Source organism: Nyctibius grandis, chromosome 11 (genome assembly GCF_013368605.1).
Source record: "Nyctibius grandis isolate bNycGra1 chromosome 11, bNycGra1.pri, whole genome shotgun sequence".
NCBI classification, from domain to species: Eukaryota; Metazoa; Chordata; class Aves; order Nyctibiiformes; family Nyctibiidae; genus Nyctibius; species Nyctibius grandis.
Genome location: NC_090668.1, coordinates 15,840,476 through 15,858,487, shown reverse-complemented (window position 1 = coordinate 15,858,487; position 18,012 = coordinate 15,840,476). Strand labels below are relative to the sequence as shown.

Here is an 18,012-nt window from a genome sequence, read left to right as displayed (position 1 = left end):
TCCGCAGGAGTCCTAAACAGGCACTCTTGTAGAGCTAGGTGAAAGCAGACATTTGTTCTTTAGGAAGCACCATGAGAAATATGCAGAAAGAATAAACCCCATCTGCACAAAGACTACACTTCCATCCCGCGTATTTGGATCTGTACAAGAGATCACTTCGAGCCAACCACAAAACATAACTAGTTCTACGCACACAAGACTCATTAGCATGGTTTTTCCATCCCTAAAGCAGTATTTCAAAAACACTAATAAATCATAATTTAAGTCTTCACAGAATTTTACATACTTTACTTTAAAAGCATTCCTATAAGGCTGTTGTTATCTTCAATTTAGAGACAGCACAGATATTTATATGATTTGTTCAAAGTCATGTGAATCAGTCACAAAGCTGAAATGAGAATTCAAAAACCTCCCTATTTCCACTATTGTGGCTTATTTCTCTAAAGAATATGGTCTCAGGGAAACCTTTGCAGGCTGGGTTTAAAATCTGTTTAAGATGATGGTACTGGCTCTAGAAAAAAATTACTTAATCAGAGGAATCAAAAATTTCCTTCTCCCAACTGTTCCATGATCCACATATGCTACTACCCTCTCAATTTCTGTATTATTGTTCCAGGAAGTTGTTCCAACAGGACTGGCTAGACCAGGTCATCATTTGTGAATAATAACTATCATGCGGACAGCAAGTCCTAAGCTGTCATCTACACTATTAAAAAGCAAAGTGATATATTAAAAGTAGTAATTAAAAAAGTAAAGCTCAAACATCAGGAGATGTTTCCTTTGATCTTGCCGCCCTCCCCCCGCCCCGCAAAAGAAAAAAAAACCAAACCCCTAGCCAAAAAGGGAAGTGCATAGCATGCCCATGAGAAAGTAAGGGGTTGTCAGCTAGGTAAAATTCATGAAAAGACTTGGGTCAGAATAAAAATATAGAATATATTAACATAAAAGCAGCCTTTGTGGTTCAAACCAATGCCACTTCCAGTTCTGTATCTTATACCTGAAAGTGGGCTCTTAGTATGGACCAAAGGCCGAGTATAGATGATATTTCCCCAGAACATTATTTTTTTATACAGAGCTTCCTCAGCTGAATGTGAATTCCACACACTTAGTTACCAACAATGGGCTTCCTATATATGAACTTGTCCAGACTCCCTTTTAACTCATTCAAAATTTTAACATGTAGAACATCCAGTAACAAGGACTTCTACAACTTGTCAGGTGAAGAACCATCTCCGTTTGTTGGTAGTTAACATGCACCTGACTAGATTCATTTAATACCTTCTGGCTCTTATAATGTGAGGGGCAATGAACAACTGATTCCTATGCACTCCATCAATTACATTAATCATTTTATGAACCTCTATCACTTCCTCCCCTAAGTGCCTTTTCCCAAAGAGTCCTAGCTTACTTTTATGGAGGTCATTCTGTACCTTTGATCATCCATATGGCCTTTCCCTGAATCTTTTCCAGTTTAACTATCTTGGTTGGTAAGAAAGGAGAGAGGCAGATTTAAAGCTTTTCTTAGACTATCTTAGAGAAAATGTCCCTGTATCTTTTGCTACTTTTATGTGGCAAATGAGCCACATAAAATGTGTGTTAATTAGTGTTGACATAGATGTATGGTAATGCAGCCTCAACCAGTTCGGCACTGCTATTCCACCTCTTTCACTGAGGTTACCGTCCTGACACCATAGTCAACAGGAGAGATTATGTGACCACGTGTCAGCCACTCCTGTGCAAAGTCCCTTTGTTTAAACCTGCTTTGCAGTAGCATGGCTGAAGCAAACTGTTCCCTTTTGCTGACTGAGTGATAGTAAGCACGGAAGCTGGGATGGAAACTTAAATATCTAAAGCTAGTCTAGCAATACCCTGAGCTATTTTGTACAATTGCTCTGTTCAGCTTCTGAACACGGGAGAGGGATGAGCATAATATGACAGCAGTAGTAGCTGGTAGGTGAGTTAAACCTTGATGTCTTCCTGGTGATCTGTCAAGAAACACTAAATATTGCAGCTTTTGAACGCCAGACCTGATATAATACATACAAATGCTAACAGTGCGTTTCTATCTGTTGGCAAGTACACATGCCAGGTTGGCTGGGCTTCCATGGGAGATGTTTAGGATCAGTGAGTTACTGATATATTCAATTTTTTTTGTTGTTTATCCAACAAAAAAAAGATACAACACATTAAATGAGAATATCCATAATTAAAACAATAAAAAGCAACATCATTAGGAGTAGCATCTCGGTGCATACAATTCACTCACTTGCATAATAAGCAACTAAGCATTAAGAAATTTATGTGAAGTAATAATCTATTTAAGGAAGCTCCTGTCTCTCAAGGATTTCAAAACTGAACTCTCAGGGTTTAGACAACTTTAGTTGGATCATTTGGAAAAATCTAAAACTAACAATGTAGAAAGTGTATTTTTTTCGGGCTGTTCCTTTTCAGAAGCTTAATTCTAAAGTCTCCTCAAAATGTATCCTATTGCAGGAGGCAGCGCTTACCAGTTTGTCTACGAGGCAACTGGCCCCCATGTGCAGACCTAGGCTAGCCTTTGATCTAAGAGCTCTACTAACTACCTCTGCTTTTTGTTTGAAACAATTTAAGGTTCTCCCTGATAAGGAGCAAGTCAATCTTGGGTTACAAAGAAAGAAATTACTACCACTTAAATCTGTTTTATCTTTGAGCCACAAGATTTCCTATCCAGCACGAAGTCTAATCTGGGAAATCATATTAGTGGAGATATAATTTAGTCTGACAAGGAAGGGTTGTGATTTTTTTTATTATTAGTTGCTTTATGTGTAGTTACTCTAGATGGAGAGATTTCTTGTAATAAGAACTTCCCAATAGTTCTGCATTATGTTACCTTGTTTTGGATTTTTAATGGAAAAAGTGGGTTCTCACTAGTATGTATTTTTCTCTGCTTGTTTATGTTTCAATATGAAACACCTAAAATTCAGGTTTTGATTTTCAACTGGGTATTTTTGGTCTTTCAAAAATGTTGAACAACTGATAAAAGAATATTTTTCTGACTGTTTCCAGGCACAATCCAACATTGTATTAGATTTGGCCATATATACCCTGATACTTCAGCAGCATGATAAATTACGAACCCCCCAACACAGCTCGTTCGATTCTCTGTTGCCCCATCATTTATTTTTGTTTCTCTCAGTTTGATGTTATTGATAATTAACACGAAGACCTAAATGTACAAAGGTATTTAGGTATCTGAGGAATAACGAAAGTGAACAGATGATCACTTACTTATTAAAAAATGCCTACGAACAGAAACCTAAAGAATTATCTGAGTGAGAACAGATAAGAGAGTTTCACCTTTAATAGTCCCCTTGCTCACAAAGAGGCCAAGGGCCAGCTGCTCTGATTTTCACTCATGCAATGGGTCTGGACAGTATGTAAACTGTGACAGAATTTGTCCCTATATAACTGTCACTGCCAATATGTTCCATACCAGTGATCAATCCCTTTCAATCTCACATAGACATTTAAAGAAGTAAACGTGTAAGATTAAACCCCTTAAAAGAGTAAGGCAATTAGCAAGTAGGAGACAGGCAAATATTTGTTAGTAAAACAGAATTACTGTTGCTTAGTATTTTTTTGGAACAGCTCACCCTACATTACCCAGAAACTTGATATATACAAATTCAGAATGACAGCAGCCAAAATAAAGCAACCTTCCCTATAAAATGATAGTATTAAATTACATCTGCCTCAGTGGTTTTATATAAGTTCATTTTGGCCAAAGTTAAATGTGCTAGATTTTCTACATATAACAATGCAGGAGTAGCGATAGCTAATCTTTAAAATCAAAAACCAGTTTCCTTCGTGTTTTAATTTTATTGTTCGTGAAGGGAAGCTCCATGAAGAAAATACATTCATTAATATGAATTATTTTTAGACTGTCATTTTCAATGCTCCAAAAGTCCCTTGAGCATGCAAATTTGAGTAACTGGCGTAACTGGAGTAACTGGAGGCCAAAAGTCCTGTGTGTACATTTACTCTCTCTACTCCAATACAGTAACAGTTCCCCAATGCACACTCATTAACATTTTGGCTAGTTTAATCTGAAAAGGCAGACTCAGTCTGCTGCTTCTCTTCACAACAAATAATGTTGGTCATTTTATGGCAAATTTAGTGTAGATTTTCTATGAAATTCTACAGGGTTTGGTTCACAGCACACAGGACTGAAAATGGAGAAGAAACATTTATAGACAAAGATGAGTATTTTACAGTAAGAAGAAAACATTCTCCATCACTTAAGGCATATTTAAAGTCTAGTTAGATGGTCATTTTTTTTTCAACCTGTGCATGTTTTATACATATGTAGGTATGTATGAAAATAACAGATAAGGCACTATGTTTCGTTTATTAAGGTATAAAATGATGCCCAAATTCTGAGGTTGTTTTTACCACCAGCAATGTCTCTATTTTTAATATCTTGTCTTGACTAGGAATAGATTGCTGAAAGTTACCATCTGCTTCCAGTTTGCATTCAAAATCCCACTTAGCTAAAATTCGTATATGTTTTGCAAGGTAATTATGCTTATTTTTTGCCAAAATGGGAAAATATTTGTCAGATAGTATCTGGATGTCCTCATAAGCACAGCAATCTTAGCTTGACTTCATCTGCCCTCTAACATGCTCAAATAGAAGGTTATCAATTTGGCTGATGAAAGATTATGGCCTTTGATTACCACTGCACCAAAGTACTCTGTTTCCCCTTGATTACAAACACACATAGTCAAACTTAACAAGTTAAAGAACCCTGGTTTTTAATTCTACAGGGAGAAAGGAACTTTAACACTTCTCAATATTAACAGTACTTTAAAATACAGTATCTATGTACCCTGTTTTTGTGTAAGCAATTTGAATTTCTCATATAAATAACCTGAGCATGCATCTATCAAACATTTTTGATGCAACATTATAAAATAATCCTAACCAGTATTATCAGCACAGGTCATTAATTTTAAAGTCACACTATCAATATGAATACTCACAGATTTTCTTACCTGATAGCTAAGTTGGCCTATCTATTCTCCCACTGAAATCAATGACATTACCAGGTATTGTAACTGTTTAAATACAGGACAACGTTGAACATTTTGAAAATCCACACTCAAATTCATCTGAGCCATAGTTTGAGAAAATTGAAGCCAATGGACACTGTGCCATTACAGATTAGATTTAGGTCCTTCATTTATCATTCTGTGTGACTTAGATGTTTCTCAGTCTAGATAGAGCCAAATATAATTCAACTTCCTATGCTCAACATTTCACATTAAATTAAATAAACCCTATCACTTTTGATCTATTTTTCCCAGTAAGTATGTGCACAGCTGCCCAGCCTTGAGCAACAGAAAAAATGTTAGAGTGGCTGAACAGAACTTAGTACCATAAGATTTAACATTTGGACAGCAACACTATCATCACATCTTTCAAGTAAATCTAGTTATTCAAAAGTACTAAGTGATTTTTTTGTACTCATTAGTTCCTACCATGAAACACAAAGCTGGGTCAATTTAGAGCATTATTCTATTTCCTTTACAGAAAGCATCTTCTCCTGATGAAAAGTTGTACAAAAGGTTGATTTTGTAACAGTGAAATAAAAATCACTTTAAAATCAAAAGCTAATACTGAGCATTGCTGTTCTTTGAGTGATGCCAACACAGTCTTAGACTGGTATCCTGTTTGGAGGAGAAAAATGGATTCTTTTTAAAGATCGCATTCTAAATTTTCCGTCTTGTTATTTGAATGCTATTGCACTGCTGCAACTGGTTAGCACTGCACATCTGGCTGAATTGTCTTGGACTGCTTTTTTTCCCTAAACTATTGTGTATGTGTGTGATGGGTTTTTAAAAAAAAAAATACTGTATGCACACTGAAACAATGCTCTATTGCAGACTGCTACACACAATAATTAGTGAGAGCATTTTTTTTTTTCTGATTTTGTTTTCAACGTCAAAAAAGTGCTATTTTTAAAGTAAGCCACCATGAAATTCTAGCCATGCTTTTACAATATTTTTCATTTTGGTTTTTTTTTGGCTCTTAATCTCATAGGCCTGAACTTCACACTGGAAGTGTTATCTCATAAAAGCTCTAAATTTCAACAACTTTTACTCTACAGCTACTATTTTAAACTTACATTTATCAGGAAAAAGAGCACATAACTCAAATATTCTCATAAAAAAAGTTTCACATGAACAAAACAGATAAATGTTCCATCCAGTAAAAGGTCAATTTTTCATAACTTTGGCTACAGAAGCCCTACAATTCAGCCAAATTTGATTCCAAAGCCAAAAGTTTCTATGTCCTGCTGCTACAGACCATCGTATTAAGATTTTGCAAAGTCCATCAGACTGACGAGGGGCAAAAAGTCAATCTTTTCTCATAAAATTACCACCATGACCAAATATTGTTATTTATAAATACTACCATTTACAACTTTCGCAACTCTTACGCATTTGAAAAAAAAAAAGACGGAAGGGAAAGGTAAAGCGGTTTTTCTTCCTTAAAAATAATCACATAAATATTCAAAGCTGTAAAAATGCAAGGTCTTGGTTTGCTTTCTAGTAGAAAGGATCTGGAAAGCCCCTACTTCTGGTCAGCTAAGAATTCCCCTGCCGTGGGGGAGCTCCCAGCTGATACGCAGCCAGCATTCCTGGATCCTGCACAGATCCCATTTGACGCTAGCACAGGATGCATTAGGAGCTGGAAAGAAGTGGCCAGAGCACATTTTATTCTTCTGAGGGCTCACATGCCTAGATTGCTCTAATTTATACTCCAACTAGCTCTGCCTTATACAAGGCAGTTCTGCAAGGCTAAGCATAAATTCAGAGCAACAGAGAATCTGGATTTAGCTAGACACAAGAGGTCTCTAATGCTAAATCATAAATTAGCCAAGAACACTGAACTTGTTTTTACTGTCCTGTAAGATTTGGGGAAACTTAGAGCCTGGACAAAAGTATTTAGACTTCAGAGCTGTCATTCTCTGTCTCAACCACCACAGCTACACAGAGAAGCAAGTCACAACTGATCAGCAAAAACCTTCTGTGTGGATCTGTTTACCTCACAGCTCAGATAAGTGCTTGTATACAAGCACAGTTAACAGCTGCCATCATCATGTACCACTGTAAGTTGGCGTTGTACCACCATTTGGGAATGTCTGCCTTAGACAATAGGCACAAATATGCATAACAGTCACATTTAGATCTGTTCTTTTCTCTTCCTGACAATGTTCTAATTTAAGATCCTAGTTTCACTTAACCAGACATTTTTTACTGGAGAGAACTTCATTCCCATGTGGCACCTTCAAGGACCATGACTCCTCCACAAATTTGTATTACATGAGCTAAATTCTACTAACAGTTGTACTGCTAACAGGTCACATACTTGGGGTTTGTTTTTAGACTAATGTTTGTTTAAAACAGTGAGGAATACATTTTGGATTGCAAATACTTTCATTCCAAAAAAAACTGTGAAGAGAATAAGGAGAATCAGATGGAAGAATTTTACCTCTACTTCGTGCTGATTATATAATTTATCAAGAAATTGTTCCACAGGCCTCCAACAGATGCTCTGCTGTTAAAGCCATGAAAAGTCATTCAGGGAGAGGGTAAAGGCCTCGGGGGTGTGGTTCACATGCTTCAGCACATATATTCTCAGTCCTGGCCTGCAGATAGCCCATCTGGTCCAGGCATGGACCTGATGGTTGGCCAAAATACAGGCTTACAATAATGCTCCTTTTTTCAGCTTTAATGTAAGCCTGTTTTCTTGCCAAATTCAAATCCTGCCAAAATTTGGCCAAAGATGTTTGCTCAATTGTGCAATATCTTAAGTTTATATCCAACAACTCTTTGCAAAAACAATTGTATCGTGTTTTTAATGTTTACAGGCATTAACAATATTTAATTTTAAGTAGAATTTTACTGCTGACACTCTCGTGTTTTACAGTAAATTACCTTAGAGAGGGTTTTTCCATTAGCTCTTAGTGTCACGAGTCCTGCACAACACACCAAAGCACTGGAGCTAGAGAGACCAGAACTTGGAGGGATGGTTCCATCTAGCAGACAATTCATTCCAGTTGGGTTATTAAGACCAAAATGTTCCTAACAATGAAAAAATAAACAATCTCAGTTTCAAGTACAGACAGGCTCAGGCTTGCAATTATCTGATACTTAGAAAGAGAATCTTTCTTCTGAGTAGCTGGAACCAAGGACCTGCTTCTGGTATCTCCAAAATAAAGCAAAATTTTCATTCTATTCCTTAAGAACAAAGCCAATGGTAGGGCTTCAGCCAAAGGTATGTCTTCAGTTCCTGTACACAAACATATACGAGCTGACAGAACTGTACCCCAAGCAGAATTCAGTATGGGCTAAACTCCCAAGAATTTACCAAGCTTCGTGGGTGGGTTTTGCAGCAACTGGCTCTGCTCTGAGCTGCCGTGGTGACAGTACCAGAGGTTACCAATCATTTTATACCCTACTTTTGTCCTTTTCTCCACAGCTCCTCACTTAAGGCACCCTGAAGAGCTTAAGGTCCACTTTATGCTTCACTTCTAACACTGGCATGTGGTATTAGAGAGCCACGTCATGCTGATGGGCAACTAGTAGCCATGCAGCTGTATTCAAAGCCAGATACTCCTATCTCCTGAAGCACCCACAGGACTGACACTGAGAATACCACAACGGTACTTGAAGGACACTATGCTTTAGGAGGCACAAAGACATACCTACCAGCAGTGATGGTCTCTGTCATGCTATTTTTAGAATAAAGTTTAAAATATTTTTACATACATGATAGATATCACAGATTATACATTTAATCCAGAAGTCAACTCCTTGAGTACATACTTGTTTAATTTAATATAAATTTCTCTCTCTTGTTAGTAACATGCAGTACTTATTAAAAAATCATTGAATGTATATGGGGGGGTATATGAATAGCTACATTCTGATACAGATTTATATGTCAATAAACTATGTTACAATGTCAATAATCAGAAAAAATGGCAGTGTTTCCATAAAGAAATGCCCACCTTCAGAAGACTTCTACTACTTTTCCTGAAACAACTTCAACCATAAATACCAATGGTAGAGATCAGCAAACACAAGGAGCCTCCTTTAATGTCTTCTGCCATCACTTCAATTTATTCTAAATTTCCCTTTCTACAAATATAAGGGAATTCATACCTAAAATACTATTGCTGCCCATGCCTCTTCATGAAGAACACAAGACAGGCTTGTTCAAAAACAGAAAATGCTTGAGTAACCAGAAACTGATCCACAGTTTCTGGATTGTCTTGAACGTGAATCAGGCTTGCAAATTTATCACGCGATGTTTAAATAGAAAACGTACTTCAGTTTCAAAAATGAAAATGGACTTTGCCAAGTTCTGCAACAGTTCTGTCCCAAAAGGATAGCATGCTCAACTTAATATAAACAGATTATCCCGCTGGACCCTCTGAGTACTTGTATTTCAGTGTTTCTTAAGTCTGTAACATTTATGCTTATTTTCTGCCAGTGCTAGAGTCTGCAAACCTGCTTTGCAAATTAACCTTCTCATATGAAAGCTTGTCCTTAGGAAACAAATCTCAGTAGCAGACTGCAAAATAAATAAAGTCAATTGGTCATGCTAGCCTTAATATAAGAAAGGATATATTGTAAAGCAACCTAATCTGTATCTCTACAGTCAGTGCAATTTAAATGCCTGTGTTACCGAGCAATACAAAATTGAAAATACTCATGTTACTGCAAACATACGTTGTTTATTGGGGTCTAAACATAGGGGCAGGGGTCTGTAGATTGTAATAAAGTGATTTGTGGCACTGATTGTTCCAAATATTTTATTTTGAAGACTCCAGTGGCAGGTCTGAGGCAGGCTTTGTTGGCTGTCTGCAGTCCTTATCTACGGGATCCTCCTGTGGGGTGACCTAGATGGCCTATCCTGAGGCAAGCTTCATGTGCTTTAAAAAAGCACATGTGTACCTATAATTTGGGCTGGCTGTGGCGACCTGTTCCTGACCTAGCCATCCCTGTTTATCCCATCTGCCCTTCCAGAAATATCACTGGATTGACACCGAGCTGAGAAGTCACCATGTTCTTTCCTCAGAGGGCCATGAATCACCTGCAAACAGCAGGTGAGATTTATAGGAAGCCTCAATTGTGAGTTCAGGCCACCTCCCAGGACAACACTGCCGATCAGCACTTGGTTTCACAAGCAGTTCACTCTTCAAACTCTGGAGACAGGCTAGCTCACAAAGGAGAAGATAAAGCGCAAATGAGCAGACAGGAAAATGTCTGTCTGTTCAGTGTTCCTGCCTTTACTGTAAGTGTGCTGTTTCCTGCATAGCTGCACTCTTAACTCAGGAAATTTTGAAAATCCCATTCAAATTCCACACACGGAAATCTGGATAAGTAATGGTTCTTACTGGAGTATTTCTTCTGGATGCTTTTTAATTACTTTTTACATTTTCTTTTGCCTACTGCATGAGTCAGCTTCACTCACTTGTTGTGCACAAGTTGTAGGTTTACAACATTAATGGAAATTAATGTTTTTTAAACTGTTTCCATAGGAAGAAAAGGACTAAAATATGATCTTTGTGTCCTAACAGACAAGCCTCCAAATCTTTTTAAAGGCAAATTTTAATTAGATTATTCCATTGGAAAGCATTCTTTTTAACTTCAAAATACAGAAATGTCATCTTGATAATGAGTTTGATCATGACTTCACTAAAAAATTATTTGCTATTGTAATTTATGTAGTAAAGATGAAAATACTGTTCTGCAAATATTTTAAAACAAATCCGCTCATATCTCCTCTTCAAATTTTAACATAAAAATGCTTAACTGTATGTCAAGAAAAGCTATAGAACGCAGGGAAGTATTTTGAGGGTGAATAGGTACACTTGTCATATTTTACTTCTACATTATTTTCGTGTTAAATGGATTTGGCTTACCTGAATACCCTTCAGTCCACACAGGAAGTAGTTATGCCATTGAGGTTTGGTTTTGTTAATCTGAATGTTATTAACACTAGTAGTGAAATCCCTGCAAAAACAGAAAAACCTTGAGGCTTTAACTTGTCAATAAATTTCGTTTGGAAAAACATGGCTTATTACTGCCACCTGCTGATGAACAAAAACATTTTGCTGTTCATTTTTTTCAGTGCAATGTTTTTCGGGGTTTTTTGTACAGATCTTCTTTGTTAAATCACTTCTATAAGGATATTTTAGATGGAAGCATAAGAATTTTTGCTTAAGTTATAGAATATACTAAATAAATTCGGAAATTAAACTGCCTTTGGCATCCTTAATTAAGGCAGCATGCCCTCCATCACATGTGTATATGTTCCCTTGATCTCTTAGAGAAGTGAAAATTTAAATAATCGTATCTATCAAACCTAGAATAGAGATAAATACACTTCAGGCTCTCTGGTAATCCCTGCTCAGGAATTCACCTTCATTACCTTTGTTCTGAATGGCACTTCACTAAAACAGGCCTAATGCTGCAAATTTATATTATGTATGTTAGAAGATATAACTAAAATAATTTAGTTTATAATAGTTTATCTATTTCCTCCAGGATTATTCTCATACTGGTTTTCCTACCCCACCTTCATTTCAAAATAATAAAAATGGTAAGCCTGAATATTCCTAAACAAACTAATGCTACAGATAGGTGCTGTCAAAATGGGCATGGAGTGATGCAGAGAGGCCTGAGAGGAGCACGCATTGATCACCAAGAAGTGCAGATTGTTTAGAAGTCTATACTGTTGAATGCCCACTAGCTATATCTACCTGATGTCATTGCAGCAGGTGCCCAACACAGAAAGAGGAAAGGCATTGAGAATGTCAAGAAAAGCTAACAAAAAATATTCAAAAGTTGCAGGCTAAGCTGTGCTTCACAAGGCAAGGTCTGCCAAACAATATGAACAGAGGCAGCTGAAATCCCTGGAAATATTTAGGTTTAACAGGAATAAAAACTCTTTCAAGAAATTATACAGCAGGGGACAGCCTGCAACTCCTAAGAGGATGGATTTTTTCAGTCTTATGTTAGTCCCAGTCTGTATCTGTAAATGATGTAGGTTAGTGATGTGCTGTTTTTATTTTTATCCAGAATAATATCGCTAATTAATACCTGTACTGAATACCAGTGTGAAGGTGTTTTTATCGGTAAAGTATTCCGTTACCTATGGAGAAACAGTTATACTAATATAAAGCATCTTCACAATGATATAATTGTCTTCAAATGATGGCTGAAAACTTCGCTATATTCTCATGCAATTAAAGGCTGCAATTTTTGTGTTATGCAACCCCCAAATGTGACAACTACTGTAAAAATTGACCCACAGTCCTGCCTCCTCTTCATATGGTCTAATGCCACCTATGCTGTAGAGAGCTATTCCACCTGTATTACCAGTCTATAACCTATTCCTAGCTCAATGCTACATGACAGATCTTACACTTTAAGTATCAACTTAGAATTACCATTTTGTCAGTTACATATTCAATTTCAACATTCAATACAGTGCAGAAATATCAGAGATTGGTGTATAGCTTAACATATAAGTTGCTGTCTTTCAATCTGAACTGTTCAAAATAGTGCCACTTACAGGACTTTATCAACAATACAGCATCAAAGAATTGTACAAAGTTAGTGTTAGAAATTATGGGGGTTTGTATAGTAACACAAAAGATCTGAAAGGCAGTATTGAGATAACAAGACAAGGAAAGTTTGAGAATAGCTGTAAATTCTTCCAATTTGAGATTCATATGTATTTAGAACAACCTCCCAGAGAATAAAACATCATTTTGCTTATGGCTTTTGAATATAATAAAACAAAAGTACTTGTAAAATCAAAAATACTTGTCAGAAGTCATGAAGAGTAAAAAAAACTCTATGTTTGCTTATGCTTGTTTTCTACAATAATCCTAAATAATTATTGTAAAAAAGCAAGGTTGGCGGAAATCAATGCATAAAAGTGATTAACAGAAAGCAAATTTGAAGTTATCTTTCCCTCAAAAGAGAGTTCTATAACATTTTATCTTCGTAATCCTTTTTATACAATCAGACAAAGTAAAACTTCAATGAACAAGAAGATACATACTATGATTATATTTGCTGGTTCTCAAGATAAATTAAAATAATGACTTCTTAAAATGCATTTTGGTCTTTTCTGCAATCTTCTCACATAGAAAATGAAAGAAAAATTGGCTTTGATTTTGGCAGGTTTCATATGGACATAATTCACACAAACACAGAATGTGGGACTGTTAAAATCCCCAGAATCCTAAGTCTATTTTTTTGTTATCACATTCAATTTGTTATAAACCCAATTCCTAAATGCCCAAGCTTTATCTTAAATCAGTAAATCTTCAGGCTTGCCTTCAATTCTCCTACTGGAAGGCTGGCAGTTTGATATAAGAACTTTATAATAAAATTAAATTAAAAATTGGGAAAAACATGCCCAAGTAAAAATACCCTGACATTGTCTGTTCCAGCCTTTCTGTTTTAAAGATTCTTGGGAAAGCTTGCCTGTCTTCCAGGGCTAGATATAAGCATTCCAATTCTTCTGTATAATTAGAAGAGGTGAGTTGTTTTGAGTAGTGTGAAAAAAACATGTGGCTGAGGTGATTTTTACTGCTTGAATAGTAATTAATCCTTATTTTTGGGAGGCCAAATTGGCTCTTTCTCACAGAACCTCATTGTCTTGTCAATCTGTTAGTTCATCTGTTTGAGTCCTCTGTAAAAAAGATCTGATTTTTTAAAAAAAAAGATTTTCAGGTTTTGCCACAAGATGGAAACAGATTGATAATTATCATCCTCTGGGGTTTCTGAAAGCATTTTGAGAAGTATCATGTCAGATATTCTCTGTACACGTACTTCTCAATTACAAAGATGTTATGTGAACTTCAAAAGACTGTAACCTTTGAATACTGTTTTAGCCCAAATAACATAAATCATCCCAACTGATCAGATGCCTTTTTTGATGAAAAACACATAGGTGTTTTTTCTTGCAACCTGTTCTCTGTCCTGTTTTTCCTAAAAGTTAACATGAACTATCAGGGTGGAAGAGTGCTACAGAACTGTTACATATTTTACCAGTTCACAAAACAAGAATGAAATAGGAAATAGCAATTCTACAGAGGCTTATGGTTAGGTCCTTGTTCGCCAAAGGCCTATATATATGCATTCACCACAGGCAGAAATCTACCAGTGTAACAGGCTGGGAAAAAAAGATATACTGTCAACAGTTTTGTTATGTGGTGCAACATTCAAAGTGTTGAAAAATATTTCTTTGTTATGAAATGATGGGCATGTTTTCGCTTTGTTTTTAAGCAACAGTGTCTCAACAAGACAGAGATGCTTAATGCTGTATTCTGAGACCTCTTCTTGGTTTATGGTTTAAAACACACGATTTCAAACTGAAACCAGGACAGATATAAAAATATAGTGACTACGTATGCAATTTGAATTCAAAGGCTGTAATTCTAGATTTGGTAGGAACTGTATGTACCTTAGGAGAAGGCCATTTCAATTGCAATGTAATGTGCCAAAGCTTAAAGACCAAGTGAAAATGTTTACCTTTTGGTTACTGCTTTATTTAGTATCCATTATAACAACCTTTCCTAATCAAAGCTATTATAATTCTGGAACTATCGCCTCTGCAGAATGGTTTTGAAATACAGCTTAAGCCCTGTTGGAGGTTGCTATTAGAGAAAGGGAAAGTCCCACTCACATCTTCCATTTCCTTTCCCCCTGCTCACCACCGCATGTTCCCACTGTTTACCCCAAGTTCAGCTTTAGTGCTGAGTGCGTGGCAATTCAAGTCAATAAATTAACAGAAAATTAACCAGGCAAAAAAATGGGTGAACAATGCACTTCACCTTAAGATCAAACAAGTACTACACCTGGTAAAAGGCAGAGGGTGGATCAATGTTAGAAGCAGGGACAGGGAGACTAAGGGTAAAAGAAGCAAACCATTGCATTTTGGCGGTGGCAAACTCTTAATTCAGCCCAGCTATAATGTGAACAAAACAAAGTGAGTGAAAAATATTTCAGTATTTATACTTACCATGGAAGTAAAAATTCCTTTCAACTGCCTTAGTCGCAGGCAGCAGCTCAGAACATGTTTTTATAACAAACTGAGCTTTAAGTAGGAATATGTGCTTAAATAGTTCCCACTTTTGGCAATATGTTCCTGTCCCTGTGCTGCCATACACTGTGCTTGCAGGGAGTAATCTACCATTGGCTTAAATCAATGGCTTAATAAAAATCTCTTAAACTAGGCTTGTGCTGATTCTGGTTTTTGCAAAATGCCCACAAAAGTTCATGTGGATGAGTGACCTGATCTGAACTGCCATGCAACCACACAAATATCAGTCTGTTACAAGGAAGGAGGCAAAAAAATGTGGCTGAAGTTGAAAAGAATAGCAGGATTATTTCCCTGTTTTCAGCACTTGTGAGACCATAGCTGGAATACTGCATCCAGTTTGGGGATTTCCCTATACAAGACAGACATTGGCAAACTGCAGGGAGTCCAGCAGAAGGCCATCAAGATGGTTAGAAAGGATCTCCAAAGGTCCCCTCCAACCTAAACTAGTCTATGATTCTGCAAACAAGCAGCTGTGGAGGAAGTGGAAGAGAGGGAATACAGATTCTCTGAGCCAGGATTGTTGCTAAAGCCATGTGTTGTGAAAATACAGCCCCAGGTTCTCCAGAGCAGGGGAGTGTTACCTTACACATGCAGTAATTGATCGATTACAAAACATTTCACTCCCCTCTCCAGGAGAAACTGAACTGATGCCAGTTATGGGGATTACATCAAGAAAGATGAGCTAAAAGAAGGGAAGACAGGATTGCACTTTTAGAAAGATTGAAAAACTTGTCAGATTTCTGAAAAGTTAACCTGTATTGCAATTGCATGAAGAGGTTCATAAAAATTAGTGAATAAACAAAGTAATTACTTACAAGTACAAAGAATCTGTATTTGCCAGTTGCACAACTTCAGTTTTAACAGGTTCTACTGCAATCAGTATATCTTGTTCTATAGCCATAGGGAGCACAGCATAGCCACAGTAGTCTATATGTTCTCCTACCAAAGAAACAGACAATTAAAACATTTTGGAATAATTCTTCTAGAATAGCAGTAACAGGGCTTCTACAGGGGTTCAGTGTTGTTTACTGTATGAGACAATTCCTGAGTACAGTCTCAACTCTTATGATTCAAAGTTTCGGGTGCATTTCCTCCATTTCATATTACTGCACAAAAATGTTCTTTCTTTAGTGATTTTATCTATTGCATCTGTTTATAGATCTTCATGTTTTAACATTGGCTTATAAAAATTTAAAAAAAACACTACGTAGATTATTGTCCAGCAACGAGAATGGCCACATTATGTGTACACTGTTGTGACAGTAGAAAAAATTAAGTCAAATCAATCACGTTTAACTGATGACTGGAAGAGATAAAGGCACCACATGACTCCTCATTATGTGATCTCCTCTGCTCATGTGAGTGATTCATTAGCGACTAGATAAGGCTTGTGGTGGAAATTTTATGATTTTTTTCAGAAAATTTCTGTACCTTTTTCCAAGAAAATAATAATTATATTTAAATAATCATTAATACAGTTACATACAACACATAAAGTAACATTCAAATAGAAAATGTATATAGTAGACATCCTCTCTCTTGGGAATAATTCCCAGTTAGCATATGCTATTTAATCAATATGATATGTTCACACAACAATGAGATAAAAATTATCATTAATTGCACAATGGACTAATTAATTTTTAAAGCTCTGTTTTGCAGGATCCTTTTAGTTACAATGTCTTCAAATGTGTAGAGTTACTTTATGAATACAAAAGAAATTGAGATCTAGGGAAGGTAAAATCCTAACATGGATAGAGAAATCTCAAAAATAAGGCTGCCACAGAAATATAAGTCAGTCCTAAGTACAGAATAATTGCATCTCTCCAGTCTGACAGTGAATCACAACCAACTGTTCTAAGTTCTGTGGACACACCTCTATGGAAGAGTAAAGAAGAGGAGATGATGGTAGAATCATTTCATGCTTTATCATTTGTATTGCTATGTGGCTGGTTATATTTGGTAACTTAAATTATAATGGAAGATAAAAAATATACTAATTTAATTTATGGATTCACTGTTCATCGACTACTTTAGATTAGATTCCCAAAGCCTTTCAAAAAAATGGTATCCAACCATAAGCTGTCAAGTTACTCCAATTTTCAAAACCATGACTACTGTCTATAATTTTTTTTTCCAAAACTGGTATTTGAGTGTGCAGTTGTTCATAACAAGGTGTAGTAAAAGCTAGTACAGTATTATATTCTCTTTTCCATTTATCACAAGCAACTTCTCTGAAAAAAATAAAATTAAGACCAACATTGATTCTACATTTTAAACTACTAGGCTTCCATGATGGCAGATAAAATAACATAACAGAAGGCTATTTTTTCTCTTTTACCTATTAAGTTGACTCGCCCTGGTGCACGAACATAAAACTGGGGAGCCGATCCAAATTTTGATATAAACATCTCCTTTAGCTTCTGCAATCTGAAAGACAGATTAGAAACATTTAGAAGGACTATATTTGCATAAAAGGCAGGAAGCTTCAATGTTTCTTGAAGTAAATTCGACTCAACTTTTTGAAGTACGTGGAGTTTTCTCTGTTACATCAGGAGCGATATTAAGTAACTTTTTTTTTTGCTCTTCACATAACATTGACTGTGACAGAGAAGACTCTATTTAGAATATTCTAATTAGTAAGAAATGTGTATGTTCACTTGAAAAGGACAGAAGGGGCCTTATTTTATTTAAGTCCTCTGTCTAGGTTGGCTCTAAGCAGAAGCAGGGAAGGCAGTTGCCTGGGGTAACGAAATATCATGGCCCCCACCAACCTCTCCTGTGCCACAGTTCTGTAAAACTGCCTGCAGTTGAGGAAGAATCTGGCAGTGTGGA

At 36.4% G+C, this 18,012-nt stretch overlaps 1 protein-coding gene across 5 annotated transcripts in view; it reads right to left on the bottom strand.

The window, feature by feature from the left end:
* Positions 1 to 18,012, bottom strand: part of GALK2 (galactokinase 2) — a 48,552-nt gene that overhangs the window by 28,001 nt on the left and 2,539 nt on the right. For all 5 annotated transcript variants that reach the window (XR_011048996.1, XR_011048997.1, XM_068410649.1 and 2 more), the window contains 4 exons: positions 17,519 to 17,607; positions 15,993 to 16,116; positions 10,979 to 11,069; positions 7,983 to 8,129 (listed from right to left, as the gene is read on the bottom strand). Coding sequence is in view for 3 of the 5 variants with exons in the window: in XM_068410649.1 (XP_068266750.1) it covers positions 7,983 to 8,129; positions 10,979 to 11,069; positions 15,993 to 16,116; positions 17,519 to 17,607 (451 nt within the window). In the remaining 2 variants the exon portion in view is untranslated. The remainder of the gene's footprint in view (positions 1 to 7,982; positions 8,130 to 10,978; positions 11,070 to 15,992; positions 16,117 to 17,518; positions 17,608 to 18,012) is intronic.